The sequence below is a fragment of the Desmodus rotundus genome, chromosome 10, assembly GCF_022682495.2.
Source record: "Desmodus rotundus isolate HL8 chromosome 10, HLdesRot8A.1, whole genome shotgun sequence".
Classification (NCBI taxonomy): Eukaryota; Metazoa; Chordata; class Mammalia; order Chiroptera; family Phyllostomidae; genus Desmodus; species Desmodus rotundus.
This window is the reverse complement of record NC_071396.1, coordinates 71,616,743-71,637,890: the sequence shown is the minus strand read 5'-3', so window position 1 is coordinate 71,637,890 and position 21,148 is coordinate 71,616,743. Positions and strand designations below refer to the sequence as shown.

Genomic DNA, 21,148 nt, shown 5'->3' with positions numbered 1-21,148 from the left:
TATTTTGCTCATTAGATTCCACATGTAAGTAAAATCATATGGTATTTGTCTTTCTTTGGCTTATTTCACACAGCATAACACTCTCTAGGTCCATCCAGGCTGTCACAAAAGGTAAGATTTCCCTCTTTTTTACAGCTGAGTAGTATTCCATTGTGTAAATGTACCCCTGCTTTTTTATCCACTCATCTATTGATGGGCACTTGGGTTGCTTCCAAATCTTGGCTATTGTAAATAACACTACAATGAATGTAGGGGTGTGTATATTCTTTTGAATTAGTGTTTTGGGTTTCTTTGGATATATTCCTAGAAATGGAATCACTGGGTCATAAGGCAGTTCTATTTTAATTTTTTGAGGAAACTCCATACTGTTTTCCACAATAGTTGCATCAGTCTGCATTACCACCAACAGTGCATGAAGGTTCTCTTTCCTCCACATCCTTGCTAACACTTGTTGTTGGTTGATTTATTGATAATAGCCCTCATGACAGGTGTGAGGTGATGTCTTATTGTGGTTTAATTTGCATTTATCTGATGACTAGTTACATTGAGCATCTTTTCAAATGCCTATTGGCCATCTGTAGTTCCTCTCTGGAGACTGCCTAGTCAGAACCTCTGCCTGTTTTTAACTGGACTGTTTGTTTTTTTGGTGTTGAGTTTTATGAGTTCTTTATAAATTTTGGATGTTAATCCCTTATCAGATGTATCATTGGCAAATATGTTCTCCCATTCAGTGGGTTGTCTTTTTATTTTGTTGAGGGTTTCCTTTGCTGTGTAAAAACTTTTTCCTTTGATGTAGTCCCATTTGTTTATTTTTTCTTTGTTTCCTATGCCCGAGGAAATACCAGAAATATTACTGGTATTACTGATGTCAGTTTACGGCCTATGTTTTCTTTTAGAATTTTTATGGTTTTGGGTCTTACATTTAGGTCTTTAATCCATTTTGAGTTTATTCTTGTGCGTGGTATAAGAAGGTGGTCTAGTTTCATTTTTTTGCACATCTGTCCAATTTTCTCAATACCATTTTTTGAATAGGCTGTCTTTATCCCAGTGTATGTTCTTGCCTCCTTTCTCAAATATTAATTGACCATAAAGGTGTGGGTTTATTTCTGGGTTCTTTATTCTGATCCATTGATCTATATACCTGTTCTTGTGTGAATACCATGCTGTTTTGGTTACTATGGCCTTATAGTATAGTTTAATACCACATAGTATGATTCCTCCAACTTTTTTCTTCTTTCTCAAGATTGCTGAGGCTATTTGGGGTCTTCTGTGGTTAAATACACACAGAGGTGTGGTATATTAAATTTTTAGGTTTTTAATATAATTCTTTAATTGTATTCTGTTTATGATAATGGAATGTTACTATGGGGTGATAACTTTCACTGCAGCTAATAGAGTTTTGAAGTAAATTTTGGTCTTTAAATGAACTTGACTCTAGGTACTGACTAAATACACAGACTTTGATGTATTTAATTTTTTTGTTTAGAAACAATGCCAGGCAAGTGTGAATTTACAGAAAGGAACATACACATTTCCTTGTTGTGATAAAAATAGACCAGTTTCCAGGTGCCTCCTACATTTGCACCTGTCACTTAGGTACTATGTGGCCGTGAGTCAGATTTTGCATCATGACACAGGAGGTGAATCCACATCCTAGTGTCTAGTCACTGGGGTGACAATAACATCCTTCCACTCTTCCATTGCCGCAGCGACAATGACTGCTGGGCTTAAAGCAGTAGAGAAGCACAGTCTATGCACATCAATATTTCTTAGATTTTTTTCCTCCCTTGTAATTTCCAAAGGAATTGCATTCCCTTGCCTTCTCCATCCATGTCATCCACCCTTCGATATTCACTCCCTTCTCACTATAGTCTCACCAGGCTGTGATTAATTAGCAATATAAGAGGAAAACAGTGAGCTCTGTTTGGTTCAATCCTTTTGGTTGAAAGCAATGCATCTTTAACTCTCTCTCTGGGAAGCCCTAGACACTTGGTGCTGAAGTGAACATGGGTGCTTCCAGGAGAAACCATGCGTTCCAGCTGCAACTGTGCTGAAGTTCCTCCACTGATGGAGCTATGTCTCCCATCCTCACTTATGTTTGCCAGACCAAACTTTTTAACATGTACACTCGTTTGTCCATTTCAGACTTGAAATTTTTCTGAATGTAAGACATCTGGAAGAGAGAATCTATATCAAATGTGTATAGGGATTGTAGGATATCTTTGTTTTCCTGCTTTGTTCCTTTACAGTTTGAATTATTCACCAGGAGAATGTGTCAGTTTTATAATCAGAAAAATCAATAATTGTATTTTCACTATGAAAACTGGCTAAACTCTAAGATAATTTCCTTACTGAAAGTTCACCTTTGGGCACACTCCACCTCAGTCTCTTTCTTCACTCTCCCCCAAATTTGCCTTTCCTTTTTGTATTTTTTTTTTAATGAGTGACATTAACTTTTCTTTGATATGTTTTAACTCTATTTTTTTCTGCCCATTTTTTGGTGGCTCTTGGTCCTTTTTGTTTGGCTTCTCACTCTTGCTTTGCTTCACCCCGGTCAGAAAGCCTGTGCTGTGACAGACTGATTTAGAGAACATCTGGCCATAAACAGTCACCACCACCATCCACGGTGGGTCTGTCCTTTATTTAACACTGGCCTTTGGGGGTTGCATCTAGAGGCCTCCTGACTCATCTGAACAATTAAGCAGCATCTTAGGGTCCAGACTTTCCTTGACCTTCACTTGTCCCCATGAAATGAGACCTTCTTTATCTCCTCAAGGTTTTGTAAGGGGTAGAGAGCTCATTGGCATATGCTAAATTGAGTTAATGGCATATTTGGTTTAAGGGTCATTTCTCCTGGACAATATATTTATATTTTTTATGGGGACTGTAAATACCTTAACTCCAGAGTGTAGCTGACAGATGGTATAAACATTAGTCCATAGTGGCAGGTTGGTGGGAGAGACCATTTAGACCACGTATGCTTTGAATGTCTTCCAAGGCCCACCCTCTAGGCAGTAAGTAGCCTATTGTGCTAACAGATGGGGCCGCACACTGAATGCAGTGTTCAGCTTTCTGTATGTCTGGTCAAGCCACACTGGATTCTGGGTAACAAAAACTAGAATCACACTGCCCCAGTTTCTGAGGCCCTACTGTGGATTCAGGTTCTCTGGTTCTGCTGACAATAAAAGAAAACATTTTTTTTTGAGATTTCCATTTGGTATAAGGGAGAGAATCAGTGGCTTCAGCAGAACAGTCTTTGGTAGATAAGGTTAGAAAATGGTTCAATCTGAACACTCTAGAGGAATCTGGAAGGCAATGACACAGGTAAGGGTGAGGATAAGGTCAAGAGTTGACTGATACCATCCCACTGGCCTCTAAGAGCTCACATGAGCACAAGCGTGAGGGCGCAGCTTAGGTAAGACAGGGCAAGACTCAAAAGAATCAGCAGCTAAAGGCTTGCTGGCACGAGTCCTATAATAATAGGTCCTCAAATAAAAAACCACCTTCAAAAAAAAGTTAGAGGTCGCAACAAGGTGACCTTTGAGGAATGGTAAGCAAAAATGGCATAAGGCTGTGAGTAACAAAAACATGAAGTAGGTAAGTGGAGGCCAGAAGGGAAAGACAAGATAGAAAGGAACTTGTGCATATTTTCCAAAGTTAGGCTACGGAATTCAGGTTAAATATAATCAAATTATTTTAAGCATCAGAAAGATCCCCAAACCCCAACCACTGACAAGTGAAATCTTACCAAGAGCCCAACGTATGACCCAGACAGAAGCAGAGATGTTGCTTTACCTTGCTAACTAAAAGTTGGTACCATTAGAAGAGCCTTTTCTCTTTTTAAACAGGTTTCTCAAACTATGAGCATCCCCTTACCCTTAGGTATTTGTTTTTAATAGCCGCCACATTGAGTCCTCGCCACTGGTCATCTTTGGCTTTGGCCTCCTTCATGTCCACAAAGTAACCAGTGACCGGAGTCCGTCCAGAGTGGATTGGAGGCTTCCACTGCAGAACCAGGGAGGTCTTCCTGACTTCGCTGTACTTGAGACTGTGTGGTGGTCCTGAAACAGACAGAGAGACCACTGCATAAAAATCATAATGTAGGTTGAAAAAACTCAAATATGTGTAAATCTAGAACCACAGTTAAAGTTTTACAGATGAATCTGATGTTGGTGTTCTTTTTTTTTTTTTCTAATCTACCATTTCCATGGAAGTAGGTATTTTGTAGTCATTTCATATGAAGTTTCCTCAACAGCTCTACACCAACCCATTACAACTCTTTATGGGCAGCAGGTGGAAGGTCGGTTCACGACGCTCCTCAGAGGCTGGATGAAAGTTTCCTTCAGGATGTCCTCAGCCTTATGCTCCTCACCTTTTATCAGAACAGTTTAACTTGGTTAAAGATTCAGTTTCAGGCTACTTTTGGATAATAATCTGAAAATTCTCCCAAATCTCCAATTAGCATGCAGAAAGCAACTCTGTTTGATGGCATATAATAGTAATATTTCTTACAAAGGAAAAAAGAATATATTGCAAAATATCTCCCCACTGGAAGGAAATTTTTCCTATAAAGCATATAATCCCACATAGGGGTAAAAAGAAACTATAGTTATGGTTTATGGTTTACAAAGACCTTTCAATCCTGTGGGCCCTGAATCTGTGCCAAACACTGCCAGGTAGTTTGCACTCATTTATCTCATTTATTCTCCAGAAAACAGAACGGTCAGAGAAGCCAAGTAACTAGATCAGCCTGTTAAGAAAGAAAGCCAGAATGTTCTCCCTGCATGTATGTTCTTTGCACGCCGGGAGAGTCCAAACTACTAAGTGATTTATCTTTGCATGACCACCAGCTGCTATGCAGGTGATACATTTATTTATTTTCCTTAAAAAAAAATTAACAACTGATTTCTGACCAGCCAATCAAAATGACCTGAACTGACTCATAGTGGCCTGAAGGCCAACTGTAAGCACAGACTGTATCATGCTATGCTTGGCGTTTTGCAATCGATAGTTCAATATTTGTTGGTCATTTTACCTTGGCTTAAGAGTCACAAGTATGTGTCATCCTTGTCCTCTGATGACATCTTGTGTGGAAATAGGTTTAAATAATAACACCAATAGTTTACACTGGATGTGACATGTTCTGTTTTGCCAAGGGCTTCTATGATCATTTTCTTGTGTCATCCTCAGAACTCAGTGAGGTGGCCAGACAGGTAGCGCCACCTCTGCTCAGTGAGAAGGAACATGATTCTGCTGCTTCCTAATCCCTCTTGTCTAGGAGTAAGAAGGCCTAGTTTCCAATCCTAACTGCCACTTTCTACCTGAGTGACCTTCCGGGTATCATTTAACCCAAGTCTTAGTTTCTTCATCTGCAAAACAAAGGAACGACAAAACATTCTCAATGCTGTCTTCTGGAAGAGCTTTCTTGAGTTATGGCTTGCCCCACGCCACTCAGTAAGTCCAGGGTGGATCTGAGAAACAAGACGTCATGGGCGAGAGGACTGTCCCTTTCATTTCTCCTCTGAATTCAGAGCTCTCACCCGGCAACCTCTTTTGCAAACTGTGTCTTTCCATCAAAATGTTTTCCACAGGTCTGCGCAGAATTTCTTAGTCTCTAGTCACTCCCATTTTAACTCTATTCAGGAATTGCAAGAATTTAAAAACAAATCCACTTTCGTGTAGGTGACAAAGAACTGAACAAATATCAACTGGATTGAAGGAGGTGCAAAGAAAGGCATGTATTTGCCTCTTGTATTTACTGAAGTTGAATAAACACTTCAACTTCTTTTAAGTTTATCTTGTAATTGTTTTATTCACACTATATAAGAAGTGATGCAGATGGACATTCACTAATTAAAGGCCAAATGACAGTTCTCCGAGGGCACTAGTTTTCAAATACAGGAAGTGGGTGGCACTGGGGCAGGCCTGGGCCTACCCAGTGTGCCCAGTGTGGCCTGGTGTCCTAATGAGGTTGATGCTGGTGTCATAACAGTTGCTATACATTGAATATTAAACCCAGGTGGGAGTATTTAGTTATCCTGTGACACTAAAGTATTTGGGTCTCTGAAGTTAGTACTATTTAAAGCAAAAGAAAACCATCCACCAAATACATTAATGTTGCAACTCTGAATCTTAAAAGTTTAGTAAATTTGTTTGTATTCAATTTTTAAATATGTTCAGTGCTGTAGCTGTGTGAGAGTTAAAAGATAGGTAAATGTTGTTGCCTTCTCCCATTTTCTTCCCAGCCCCAGCCAACTACCCCCTATGACAACCTCCAAAGGACAAGATTTCCAGTCTGGTTCCAGGGTCTTTATTGTGATGCAGAGTTGGGAAACAGTGGAGAGAGAGAGGGAGGGAGGGAGGGAGGGAGGGAGAGAGAGAGACAGAGACAGAGAGAGAGAGAGACAGAGAGAGACACAGAGAGAGAGAGACAGAGAGAGAGAGACAGAGAGAGAGACAGAGTGGGAGAGAGAGATCTGGAGAAGTAATAAGTGGGGACTTAAGTCCTAGACGTTCACAGTGCCTGATGCCAGGAAGAGAGATTTTGGTTGACAAACGAGAGGCTCCTGAACAGTGAGGAATGCATGAGAACTAAGAATACAGAAGAAGTTTTTGGTGAATTTTGCTGTGTCGTATGAATTGGATTCCCTTTTATGGCCTTTCAGAAGCACAAGCAAAAACTGGAATTCCTTTTAAATGATCATCGGCACTGCAAGTGCATGCTTCTGTCAACCCGCCTCTATGCAGAGGCTGACCTGGGGGCTGTAGGATTTATTTGAAATACAAGCATAAGAAATTTGTACTCAGTTTTATATTAGTACCTATTATTTAACAGCATTGTAAAAATATGTTACATAAATATGAAGGACCAAGAGAATTCATTTCCCTTATAACTCATCTATATAGGACTTAAATTTAGCTCCAAGCTGTAGGTCCTGTTGGAGGAAAACTGAGTGTCAGCGCTGAGGCACGGTCTTCACGGTTTACCTGGAACAGCAATGGTCCACTCTTCACATTTGAAGCACTCGCTCACTGCGGAGGGCGCTCCCAGCCCAGCCATGTTCATGGCTGCCACTTGGAACTGATACACTGTGTTTTCTTTCAAGTTGCTAATCTGCAACATGAGCAACATCACAGAGAGTGAATGTTTCAGGTCTGTTTTTTCTAATTGTTCACCATATTATTTATTTGCCTCCTACTATGGCAAATAAATAATATGTCCTAGAGCAGGACATACTTAGAATGACCCTCAGTGAGTCATACCTTTTTGTAATCTCTTCTTGAGTGTGGGTGAAACATGCGACCTGCTTCTAGCGAATATGGCAAGGGTATTGGAATATCAGTCCTGAGGTTATGATACATCATATGACAAAGGAGGAAGGGTATTTCAGATGTATTGAGTTGACCAAAAAGTCCATATGTGTTTTTCCATAAAATCAAAGACACATTTTTCATTTTCACCCATAACTATTGATTTGGACATTTTCAGTATGTCAGCTATCTCCCATGTGGTATAATGTTGATTGTTTTTAATCAATGTCTTGATTTGATTGCTATCAACTTCAACTGGTCTACTTGACCATGGAGCATTATTCAGCAAAAAATCACCAGCTCAAAACTTGGCAAACCACTTTTGACATATTCGATCAGTCACAGCACCTTCTCCATACACTGCACTAACCTTTGCATTTGTTTTGCGTTTCAGTTGCATTTTTACCTTTCTTGAAATAAAGCATATTATGCTAAAAACATTGCATATTTTCTTCCATCTTCAATATTAAAATGGCTACACAAAAATTCACCAATTTTCATAAGGGTTTTTAAATGCATGTTGATATGACAGCTGTCACAATACAACCTAACAAAATTGTTTTGAATGAAGTTAAAGACAACTAAGGACTACTACAGCCATCTTACAGAAAATACCAAACAAACCTTTTGGCCAACCCAATAATTAAGGTCCCTAATTAGTTAATTTTGAGTTAGTCAAAGGGAGCTAGATTATCCTTGTGGGGCCTGACTATGATATTGTAATTCATAATAAAAATATATATATTTGGTCTTTGTCACCATTCCTAGCACATACCTCCTAAAACCTTTGGTATTTGACTAAGTGATACAAGCATAAAAGTTCTTTTGTTGTATTAATAAAGTGACTTTGGGGAAGCCCCTAGGTAGTGTAAGTATTTGGGCTGGTTGCTAGGGAAACCAAACAAGTGATTAGAGGGTTGGAATTTTCAGCAGCACCACTGGGATCTCCCTGTGGTGGCCCAGGGAGGGTGGGGGACGGGGAGGGACCAGAGATTGAGTTAGCGAATGATTTCTTCACTCCTGCCTATGTAATGAAGTCTCCATAAAAAACCCAAAAAGGGTTCAGAGAGCTTCCATGTTGGTGCTGGGAGACTGGCACTCTGGAGAAGGCATGAAAGCTCACTGTCCCATTCCGTGTACCTTGCCCTATGCATCTTTTCCATCTGGCTGTTCCTGAGCTGTATCCTTTTATAAAAAACCTGGTAGTCTAGTAAGTAACAACCTGGACTTAGCCCTGGCATCTCGAATGGGAAAAGGGGCACCCTCATGGGATCAAACCCTTAACCTATGGGATCTGATTCTACCTCCAGGTAGATACTGTCAGAACAGAGTTAAGTTGTAGGACACCCACCTGTTGTGAGTGAAGTGTTGTGTGTGATAGCAGAGTAAGAATAAAGGAGAAACACACAGGAAACAGTGAATTTTTCAAAAGGACTGACTTCATCAGATAGAAACTCCTAAAATAGGGTCTGGAAACTTCCTGAAAAAAAAACTGTCTCAATGGCCTTGAAGAAACAACCCGTTTTGAGAACTGCTTAGCCTCTTGCACTGGGAGAAGGGCAGCCTCAGACCCACCGTGGCAAGGAACTCAGTTCTGCCAACAACCTGAATGAGCTTGGGGTTGGAGCTCAAGAGGAGAATGCAGCCCAGCTGACTCCTAGATTGCAGCCTTGTGAGACCCTGAGCAGCGGACCCAGCTAAGAGGGCCTAACTCCTGACTTGTGGAAACTGTGATCTAACAAACAAGGGTTATTGGAAGCCACACGGTTTGTGGTAATTTGTTATACAGCAGTAGAAAACTAATGCATGTACAGATGAAAATGAAATGAATTCTAGGCTAGAAATCAAAACATTCAAATCTTGTAATGTTTCTGCTCTTTAGTGAATGATCTAATGTTTTCTATATTTCTCAGTAGGAATTGGGTTGTTGTGAGGGTAAATGTAGGTAATAAAATAATAAATGTGAGCACACCTGCAAAATAGAAATGATGGAATGTGTTAGTGTGAAAAAACCCATGGGCTATAAACAGTCCTTTAAATTAAAAAGGCTTAATAAATGGAGGTTCTGATGGAAACAGCTGAGTTGACAAAGCTTACCTATTGCATTATTTAAGCCAAGACAAATATATCTCCATGAGCCAGTCTAGATCCCATTTGCTCATGAAGTCATAAGTACACCCACAAGTGGGCTTGTCTTACCAGTTAGTTAGGGTATAAGTAGGCTTAACGGCTATGTGTTATGGTAACAGAATGACATAAACACTCTTTTTGGTTAAATACAAACACACACACACATTCCCTTTAAGAAGAAAAATTATTTTGAATTATGGGAAAACCATGATGTAGAAAACTTGAATCTAAAAATACTTTATTTAGAGGTTTGAGGGTTGCTCTGGGGCCCGATTACTGTGGCCAACCATTCCAGTGTTCCTGGGAGTACAGGGTCCCAAGGACATAGGACATTTTGTGTTAAAACTGGGAGAGTCCCAAACTGAAAAGTTGGTACAGTGATATACAAAATTAATTTATAAAAATTAGTTATACTTCTCTATTCTGGCAACAACAAAATGATATGCCATTTAAGATAACACTGAAAATACATTGTATCTATAGATAAATAAAAAATAATGAGCAAGGTTTCTATAGAGAATTATAAAACTTTATTGGGACTTTAAGGAAGACAAAAATGAATGGAGGGAAATGTGTTCATGAGTTAGAAGACTCACTATTCTAAAGATGTCAGTTATTCCTCAATTTATTTATAGATTCAGTGTATTCCCCATCAGAATTCTATTATGTTTTCATCTTTAATTTTGTTTATTGTTGTGTTTTCTTTTGCTTGTCTCTTTTTCTTTTTGGTAAAATTTGGTAACCTAATTCTACATTTTATATCAAAGTGTAAAGGGCTAAGGCTAGCCCTGTTGAGGAAAAATAAGCAGGTAGGATTCGATCTGCCAGTTATCAAATATATAGTAAAGCTATAATAATTAAGTGAATGTAACACTGGGCTAGTGGTAGAAAAATAGACCAATGGAACAGAATAGACAGCAGAATGAGTGGGACAAAATAGAGGAACAGACACATGCATATAAGGAAAATTGATATATGATACAGATAGCCTAGCAGAATTGTGAGAAAGGACAAACTTTTCAATATACGATGCTGGGACAACTGAATATCCGCATAGGCGGGAAAATGAATTTTGACCCTTCCTTCACATCACACACAACGTTTATAGGTGAATTAATGATTTAAATGGCAAGCTGTAAAGCTTTTAGAATATAATCTAATACAACATCTCTATGACCCTGGAAAAGAGAAGGCCTTTCCCCTTCCTCTTCCTTCCTCCTCCCTCCCTTCCATCTTTCTGTCTTTCTTTTAAATAATGATATTATTGTCCAGATGTAAGGACATATGAGATCATCTCACAGAGGAGGAAGATGACACCTTGAGGTTAAGTAACTGGCCCCAGTCACAAAGCTAGGACCAGGACTTTCAGGATCCCTGAACCAGAGGGCATTTCTTTAAAAAAAAGAAAAGGAAAGGAAAGGCACAGAAATCATTAATGACAAAGCAGATGCTGGCCAACCTGACTACAATAAATTTTTTTAATCCACACCTGAGGATATGTTTTTATTGAACTTAAAGAGGGAAGAAGGGAGACAGAGAGAAAGAGAGACATCGATCGGTTGCCCCTGTACATTTCCCGGGCTAGGAGTCAAAGCCACGGCCTAGATACGTGCACTGACCAGGAGTCAGGCCTGCAGCCTCTCGGTGTATGGGGCAATGCTCCAGCCAATGGCGCCACCAAGCCAGGGCTGACTACAACAAATTCGACATTAAAATTAGTGTAGTTTACCATAAGGAAAGGAAAAGACTAGCCACTGAGTGAAAGAAGATATACGTACTTACCTAACTAACAAGAATTTATACTCAAAATAGAAAAAGAACATCACAAGTCTATCACAAAGCTCATTTGGAAAGTGGGCAAAAACCTTGAACAGCCATGTTAGAAAAGAAGATTTCAAACTGCACTAAATACAGAGGAAAAGACGTTCACACTCATTTGACACCCAGATTGTCAAAACTGTGTTGAAAATGTGTAAGTATACCAAGTGCTGGAAGGATGTAAAACAATGGTAATTCTTGTATTCTAGAAAAACAGCAGAGAATGATCTAGTAAAGTTGAAGGTAAAGAAGACTCTCCACCCCGGCAATTCTACTTTTAGGTAGCAGCCTAAGACACTACTGTACATCTGCACCAGGAGGCACTGTGGGTTGGGTTCGAGACCACTGCAATAAAGCAAGTATCACAATAAAGCAAGTTGAAATCATTCGGCTGGTGGAGGGTCTTGCCTTCAATATGTAAGAAAATACAACATATCTGTGAAGTGCAGTAAAGTGGCACAACAAACTAAAGTATACCTGTACAAAAATAGTCATAGCTACAATATTTACTATAACCAAAAATGCCCAAATGCCCAAATGTCAGTTAGTAATTGAATGGAAAAGTATATTGTGAGATGGTCATGTAACGGAGTACCACACAGTAGTGAAGTCATAGGTACGCACACCAGTGTGGAAGAATCGTCAAACACGATTTTGTTTTATGTATTCTCAGTATGTGTGTGGTCATAAATTTTAAACGCTAAGTGAAAGGAGTGTAGCTTTGAGTTGCGGAAAGCACAGTTCCCAAGGCCTGGCCCTGCTCTCGCCCTCGAGGCATAGGGCTCTGTGAGTGTTATGGAATGGCAGCAACTGTGGGTCCCCTCAGGGGCTGTGCTGTGAGGTGGGCTGAGAAGGGAAGCCACTGTGATGAGGGACACTTCACAGGTGGCAAGCTGAGTCTGGCCAGGAAGCCCATTTCCCTTTATTCTTTGTGATTTGGACATTGAAAGTTAAAAACCCAGAGTCACTGGCTTCTGAGACTCTTAAACCTAGTGGCATATTTGTTACAAATATTTTGTAAGTTAATTTTTGTGAGAATTACTAGTTTTCACAGTAAGTATACATTTCATAGTAAACATTCTAAGAAATTATATTTATGTGCATGAATCAGAAAATATACATGCTCCCTGGTCAGCAAAACTACTTGTATTTATCTTCATACATTTTTTACAAATGTCATGTGATCGCAGGCAGTGGACACTGGAAAAATGACATGAATCATTACAAGGTTCTGGGCATGTGCATGCATGTGTATGTGTGTGCATGTATGTCATCATACAACATTCCACACTACAGAAGTCCCACGCTTACCTTATATGCCTCCTCACTGACAGCTTTGATGTTGGCTTCTCTCCATCGTCCTGGTACCCCATCAATTACCTCACGATAGTTCACATAATAACCAGTAATTTCAGCCCCACCACTCTTAGCTGGTTGCTTCCATCCAAGAACCATGGAGTCACGAAAACTTTCAAGACAAGTGATCTCACAGGGTGGAGATGGTGGCGCTGTTGCAATATGAACAGTTGTGAGTAGACAGAAGTGCATCTGTGATTGTCTGCACCTCAAACCTGTTTCACTGGTGCCATGCACTAGGGCACTAGAGGGCACTTGTGGGATAAAACTAAAACATGGCACAGATCAGTAACTTGGCATCTGACTTGGCATATGGGGAAAAATTGGCACGTGGCAAAAGGACACTGCAATTATTATTCTAAAGATAAAAAGAACCTGCCCCCAACCTGAGAAATAAGTTTTAAAATACTGAAAGCAAAATGGTCCAATATCCTGTGAAATGATTCTGTTCCCCTTAAAAAAGAATATTTTCCACAAGGTATATATTTTTGTTTCTTTATTCCATTTTGTTTTTAATTGATCCTTAAGGAAAATGGAATGTGTAAATCAATTTCTGCCTCAATTCACTTACTGAGAATTTCCATGAATTTCCAAAGAGTTAGCATTTAACCTTTCAGGCACAGGTACCCTGGTGAGACCTTATAACTACATAGGTTCTTGGTATATAGCGCGTTTTGTCTCATTACCTTTAACCTAATGTAGGAATATTATTCATATAGCACAAAACACTGTATCGCTGTCTCTGTGTTTGTTAGTGCCTGGCCAGAAGAATATTTGGAGGATGTTTTAGAAATCTTCATCTATGTGGCTTTGCTGATCAACTTTTCACTCAACTACTAAAGTTAATAGCTTTTGATAAAGAAAGAGAGGGTGGGGTGGTAAAAAGAAATCTAGCTAGATATGCAATAACATTAAAAAGGATTTTAAAATATTTATTTGGACCATTGAAGATAAAGATACTATCTTATTACTATTCAAAAGATTCTCAGAACAGTAACTATTTTAGAAATAAAATATATATTTTTCTCTCTCCCTACTCCCAACCTCCTTCATTCCTTACATTTAAAAAAAGTGCTATTGTGCTCTCTCTCTCTCTCTCTCTTTCCCTATTTCAGAGCAACGTTGAATAAGAATGTCCCATCTTATACTGAATTGAAGGGACAAATAAAAGCGTCAAAAAAATAGAGGCTGTGACAGAAGTTGGAGGTGGGTAGAAATAGGAGACAGATGAGAGGCGCATTTTAATTTATCATAATATGCTTATTATTTCATTTTTCTTTGATAAAATACATTGTCTCCTAAAATATATGTTACAAATACCAAATATCTTAATCAGAAAATTCTTAACTTCTGATAAATAGTCTTAAATCAGTACTGGGAATGTGGACAATATATCATAGGATATAGCTATATGTGACTATAGTACCCTGTTAAACTTTTCATGGAAACTCAGAGGATGATGTTACTTATAATTATTTGAGTTAAATGTGAAGGGTAATTTGAAAATGTGAGGATGAACCACAGAAGTTAATAACTATGATCCTTTAAAAATTCACTTTTTTGTGAAATATTTTTCCTGTACATGTACTAAATACGAATATCGCCAAGATCCTCACATGAGCTACGAGGATCAAATCCTTCCTGCTCTCTCTTCGCAAAATGAGGCCAGAGGTGCATCTGCCTCAGAAATCTAAAAGGACTCTATAACCAAATTATTTAAATACGCTATTATCACTAATCACAATGAGTTATGTATAAAAGCCAAACCCATATAACTTTATAAAAGTATTGCAAGTGAATAGTTGAAAACATAAAATTAGGAATAAACACTGATGAAAGTGAACACGGATGGAGGAGTGTGATCGGGACAATGAGAGGTGACGATGCTGATGGAGACAGATGGAACAATTTCACTCTTTGAACTCTCACCTCTATCCTTCTTCTTTTTCAGGGCGTCAGACTTACTTTTTCCCTTAAGGGCTGCTTTCTGTGGTGATGGGGCAAGCTCTTCCTGAACTGTTTCACTTACTTTACTCAATCCTGTTTGGCCCAGCTTGTGAGAGCTACTGGGTAGTGAAGGTTTGCTAAGTTTGCTACCGAGTAAAGCATCTTTCTGAAAGGCTGGCTGGGAGGTTTCATGCATGCCTCCCCTGGAGTCTGTTAGTCCAGCAGGTGCACCACTCAGTTCAGGCCACACATCTGGAGACACTCCTCCCCCTACAATCGCCAGATAACAACAGAAACTTTAAGCCCAGACATACTGTATATGCTCTTATGTGACAGAACAAAGAGAAAACATAGGGCCACGGACAGAACAAAAACAATCTTGGTTTAATGGAAATCATTTGGATTTGCAAGAAATATGGAGAGCATATGTTTCACATAATTTGCACCAAGGAAATATTTCAACTTCTCCATATTCTGGAAAAAGAAGAATTGAGAACATAAAACTACACATAGGACAGGAACTATTTTGATTCATAGAACTCAAGCGTACACAAGAGAAAGCAAATCTCAGACATTTCTTGAAAGCTATAAGCCCTATTATTCCACGGAATGGGGGCTGTGGGAAAGGACCATAAAGTACAAAGACACATAACATTAAGGATCCTGATTTCATAAACAATTATGCAACATTATTGAAATATCAATGGGGTGTACTTCCCAATCTCAAAGTAACATAGTAACATGTTCACTATGGTCTATAGTGTAAGAAATATTTTCCTTAGGGTATACATTTTTGTTTCTTTATATCATTTTGTTTTTATTTGATCCTTGAGGAAAATGGAATGTATAAATCAATTTCTGCCTCAATTCACTTATTGAGAATTTCCATGTATTTCCAAAGAGTTAGCATTTAACCTTTCAGGCACAGGTACCCTGGTGAGGCCTTAGAACTATATAGGTTCTTAGTGTATAGTACTTTTTGTCTTATTATCTTTAACTTGATGTGTGAATATTATTCAAGTAGCAAAAAATACTTTATAGCTGTCTCCATGTTTGTTAGTGTCCCACCAGAAAAATAAATGTTAAAAAGTAATATGGGCCCTGGCCAGCGTGGCTCAGTTGGTGGGAGCATCCCCTGTAAACTGACAGGCCACAGGTTCAATTACCAGTCAGGGCACATACCTGGTTGTGGGTTCAGTCCCCAGGTGGGATGCGTATGGGAGGCAACCCATCAATATTTCTTCCTTCGATGTTTCTCTCCATCTCTCTCTCCCTCCCTTCCCTGCTCTCTAAAATTGATAAGCATACCCTCAGGTGAGGATAAAAAAAACCCCAATATGGGATGCTAATTGAAGACAACAAATATGTAATAATCTTTCTCTTTAAGTGTGTTACTATATGACAGATTTTGTTTTGATTGTTCTGAACTTCCTGGGTTCCTTCCTCATGTCATCTAAGATTGGGAGGTACATCATGTACATATATGTAATTTACTTTATTACTGGTTTTATTCTATTGGTTACTTGCACACAGATGAAACATGATTAAGCAAGCACATATGTCTTTGCAGAAATTTTAGAGAAGTTTATATAAAGCATGTTAATGTGCTGTTAGTGAAAACAAGCGAGGCTCTGTTGCAGATGAAATGGCTTTTAGGGACAAGATGGTCTGTGTTACGGGTGATATACCACTTCACGGACTTGGATGGCTCTTTACATTCCCGTGATGAGCACGAAGTTAGAATGGAGTTTCACACAGTGGGAAATATCTGAGGAAACTTGGACTTGTGAAGATGAAAAGGCTACAGATGCACAGAATCTGGGTAAGTGATGAAGATCTGTAAAATGACAGCTATGAAAGGTTAGGTGTCCCCTGGAGCCAGAAAAAATGATCACTTGAGGATGGAATCAATGAGCAACATTAGCAGCTTTAAACAATTTCTGGAGAGGGTGGTACCTCCTTTGTAACTTAGAAAAATTCATTTTTTCCTTACAAAGTTATGCATAAGGAACTTACCAATTGCAGCTTTTACTTCAATCGCTTCTGAATCCTGTGAATATTCACTAAGTCCAGCTGCATTAACTGCTCTGACCCGGAAAATATAACTTTGACCAGTTGCCAACCCATGGCATGTAAATCTGAAAGGAAAGAAAAATTTTAAAAACTTCCTTAGGAGGAAAATTAGAGAAGGTGATTGTCAGCTTAACTGAATGACTGGGCTTTATGAAAATGATTCATCTTTCAAAAGGAAGAAAAAGATGTAGAAAGATGCAGGCAACATTTGTGTTTTGGACAAGTAGGCAGCTAAAGCAATTTTTTAAACTCTGTCAAACAACGAGGAATCCTGGTTTCCCCTAAGTACCTTAACCCTTCCGAGCTTCTTTGTGCTCATCAATAAGATGGGGATAATTATGCCTACTTAATAACTTTTGTGTAAAAATGGTCCATAAGGTATTTAAAGTACCTATCAGAAGACCTGCATAGAGGAGACACTGAAAAAATAATAGGTGGTATTAATAATACTATTAACGGCTATTTCAGGGATGTACTGATGCCACAGGCATAGGCTGCTCCTTGTCACAGCGGCCTAGGCACTGCCTTCCTGCGTGCCAGGGGAGGCACCATCGCCTGAGAAATTACACTGGAATTGATAATAAGGTCAAAATCGACTCCAGAATTACCATTTAGATAAAAAGATCCAATAACAAGGTATGAATTCACGGGCAGTTTTACACAAAACAACTGCACTTTTTAACAGCCATTATGGTTATAAAAAGCTGTTTAATGAATCACTGCAACATTTTAATCCATTCTAAGGACTGTAACCAGAGGAAATAACAGATCTGCTAATGACTCTATTGCAATTAGATGTGAAAATGTTTAATAAAGGCAGCCATAGTCTAGATTAATCCTAAATTTAGGCCAACCCTTACATCAGCTCAGTTCAGCGAATATTGATTGAGCACTTCAGGGTTCCAGACACGAAGCCGGGTATCGTGGATACGACGATGAATGAAATATGGTGCCCATCCTCGGGAAGCTCCGATCGTTTGTGGAAAGGCGGACTTTGCCTACCCTCTGTGAATGTTTCTAAACAGTTCCAGGAAAATGTTGGAAACTCACAGTAAAAGTGAAATGAGCAAACAAGCTAAATGAGTCTTTTGTAAAACACATTGCCTTCTCTCATTAAATTGGTTTGTCTCTATTCTCTAATGCTCCATAAAAGGTGTCCTTGGACTTAGAAGTGGTCAAAGAAGGTGCTGCCTAACACGCCTGCTTGACGGTGTCGACTGTGGAATTCTCCTCTCAGATTGGTCCTATGTCAAAGGAGATCCAGATTTGGGGAGCAGGCCAGAACTCATCAGCAGCTTGCAAAGCTGGTTGATAAAATATTTGAAAGCAAGAAAAACAACCATCCTCATATCAGAAACAAAGAAGTGGTAAAGTGTTCTGAGTGTCCTTGATTTGGTGTTATTTATGTCTCCTTAGTGTAACCACGCTGATGTTCAGGGTCGGTAAAACGTTGATACTTTTTCTCTGTTCATTTAAAATGCCTGGGTCATTTACGTTAGTTAGAGCCTATTAAATCCTTGGAATTTAGTATGACTTTGCACATGAAAGATCAGAATAGAGGGAAAAGAACCAGAAAAGAGCTATAAAATGAACTCTTATCATAGTTGGCACTAAGTATTTCTAGGTGTTTAATGTAACAAGTAAGCCTTTTTTCGAAATGTATTGGAGTAGAAGTGTTCAATTTTAAATTGATTTGGATATTTAAAGTTCAAAGTTTTTAAAAAAAATCTCCCTCCATTGGATGTTTGTGCTGCGCTATGGGTCCGTGGCCGTGTTTCCTCTTTGCAGCGTCTGTGGCTCTAGAGTCAACGTTCCCCCTGCCCCACCCCCAGCCAGCACACACACAGCGCAGTTACCGGGGGCCCTTCACTGGGTTGTTGTTGCAGGGTTCCCATTTGCCAGAGCCGACAACGCTAGACTCTATGTAGTAGCCAACCAGCTCTTTAGCATCTTTGGATTCCTCCCATGTAACTACCACCGATGTGTCTGTATTTCTGCTTGGAATGATGTTGCCTGGGGCCTTGGGGATATCTGAGGAAAGAGGAAAATGATGTTCAACTCGGGGTGATTTTAGAAAATTCATTCTTAACACATATGCACACACCCATAAATTTTATTCAAGTAATCATATCAAATATAAGGTTGCTTTATTTTGTAATATATTTGTTAAAACTAATAAATATATTAGATTGGGAGAATAATGATAAATTAAAATACTCAGGAACACACCAGCCCATTCCAGAAAAAAATACATTAGCAATACTGTTAAAACTCCTGGTTTACTCTCATAGCTTGATAATTCATAATAATAAATTTTTAAATTTATTCTTGCTTAGGAATTTCTTCTAGTATTGAAAAAAAATAAGTTTACAGTCGTTCAACCAAACTCTACACATACCAAGCTTGTCCCCAACCACAGTCACTTCCGTTGCCTCTGATGGCTCCCCAACTCCTGCTGAATTAGAACAGCGGACGCGGAAACGGTAGGATTTCCCCTCAGCCAAGTCGAACAGCGCAAAACGGGGAGACTTCACGGGGAGTTCTGTGTTCACCCGCTGCCAGTTTTCTGTTTCTACGTCACACTGCAGCCAGACAGTGAAATCCATTGAAAACACGGCAGGAATAAATGGGAACTCTAGCAGGACATCTCCCGGTGTTACTTACCTGTCAACAGACTATACCCTGTTATTCTCCTTAGACGGGGGCTGTGGGGGATTCCGAGGGTTTGAGGTCCACAGAATTGGGTAAATCAAATACAGCTTTGTATGTTTTGACAAATATGCTACTTTAATACTTCCTTCATTTCCATTTTTAACTAAATAACATTATTGACCTACTTACAAAGGTTCTTTATTTAGAAAATAGTTTGGGATCAGATAGTTTCCTAATTCTTAGAGTAGGTAATTAAATTTAATAGCTATGTTAGCACTTAATTTTCATTACACTGTTATAAACTGTATTACTTTGACTATTATTTAAGGACTCATAACATTATTCAGGCCTGTGCTCAAAAATCACCTCCTCAGAAAGGCCGTCTTGATTGCCATCCCCTGTCTTCAATCAAATACTTCTTTGCTCCTTTCTCATCAGTCTCTATCCCTTACCCCGGCTTACTTTTTCTTCAAAACATTCATCATATAGAAATTAAATTATTTATTTGTCATCTCCTTCGGGAAGTAAATTCCAATGAAATAAATTCAGGACGCTGTCTTGCTCACTGCTATACCCAGAGCCCAGAATTGTATCTGGCACATAGTGGATAATCAAGAGTATTTTTTTCCTGAAATGAATAAACTTTTCTGAATTCTAAATGAATGAATAAAGTTAGTGAAAGATAAAGATATCCTTTTTTTCTTGCCCATGTTATGGAATAAATAATAGGAAAAATTAATTTAAAGAGATTCTATTCTTGGAATTAAAATGATCTAGAGTGATTTTGCAGCCCTTGAATAAAGAATATGGTATATATTTGAGCATTGGCAGAAAATATGGTGAGAAAACTATCAACAGTCTTCAATAATCCTTTTCCCTCCTTCTTCTAACTTTCAATTCTGCCCAGGATCCATAGAAGCAATATTGCTACAGAACTTCTTAGAGTTTTAACAGACTTTTCCAGAAATCCAAACCTTGTAATACACTGATCAGCCATCAAAGAGGATATATTTTGGGGCTTATAAATTTACTGGCACATCACTCAGCATAATCTTCATTGACTTGAAATGAGAGGCAATATGATGTGGTGAAAAGAAGCCAGAGGCATTGATTCTGGTCTAAGCTTTAATAACAAGCTATGTGACCTTGAGAAAGTCATCCAAGGGTTCTTGGTCTCAATTTTATCATCTGTAAAATGAGCAAATTTGACAAGGTAACCTCTAAAATCCTTGCAGTGCCTTTCATGGTAACGTCATTTGTGCGTGGGATGGTAGAGAGGATAAATCCCCCCTAAACAGTTGATCTGGTGACCATTTATCCAGAGGGATAAAATTCTCCCGGACTTTTAATCCTTTAGTTTATGGCTTTAATTCATTTTGACATATTCTCCCCTGGGGAACACATAAGCAATTATCAATCACTTATACTTTCAAAGCAAAAATGGTAACTGCCTTTCACTGTGCTAAGGACTTTATTTGCCATCATAATTCTTCAATCCTCTAAAACAGGGGTGTCAAACTCATTTTCATCAGGGAGCCACATCAGCCTCAAAGGCTTGTTTAAGGCTATTGTGCCTTCAAAGGGCCAAAATAATTTTAGGACTGTATAAATGTAACTACTCCTAACTGTTAAGGAGTTGAAATTACATTCGGCCCTTTGAAGACAGCCACGAGGCTGATGTGGCCTCCAGTGAAAGTGAGTTTGACGCCCCTGCTCTAAACTATGCTCTGAAATAAGTGTTATGGAGATAGCATTGTGTGATTATTCAAAGTTTTCCAGAGAAGAAGACTTAGGGTTTTGGGAGGTTTAAAAGCAGCAATGTGTAATAGTTGGATCTATATCAACCTAAGCCAGACTGCTG

The 21,148-nt window shown here is 38.9% G+C and overlaps 1 protein-coding gene across 2 annotated transcripts in view; it reads right to left on the bottom strand.

Annotated features, from left to right (window-relative positions):
* Positions 1 to 21,148, bottom strand: part of MYOM1 (myomesin 1) — a 131,161-nt gene that overhangs the window by 39,324 nt on the left and 70,689 nt on the right. Inside the window, exons 15-21 of one of the 2 annotated variants that reach the window (XM_024580417.4) lie at positions 19,034 to 19,217; positions 18,492 to 18,666; positions 16,579 to 16,700; positions 14,545 to 14,832; positions 12,571 to 12,767; positions 6,988 to 7,114; positions 3,877 to 4,061 (exon numbers count right to left, since the gene is read on the bottom strand). In XM_024580417.4, the coding sequence (XP_024436185.2) occupies positions 3,877 to 4,061; positions 6,988 to 7,114; positions 12,571 to 12,767; positions 14,545 to 14,832; positions 16,579 to 16,700; positions 18,492 to 18,666; positions 19,034 to 19,217 (1,278 nt within the window). The remainder of the gene's footprint in view (positions 1 to 3,876; positions 4,062 to 6,987; positions 7,115 to 12,570; positions 12,768 to 14,544; positions 14,833 to 16,578; positions 16,701 to 18,491; positions 18,667 to 19,033; positions 19,218 to 21,148) is intronic. The other variant, XM_045187957.2, reaches the window with a different exon arrangement.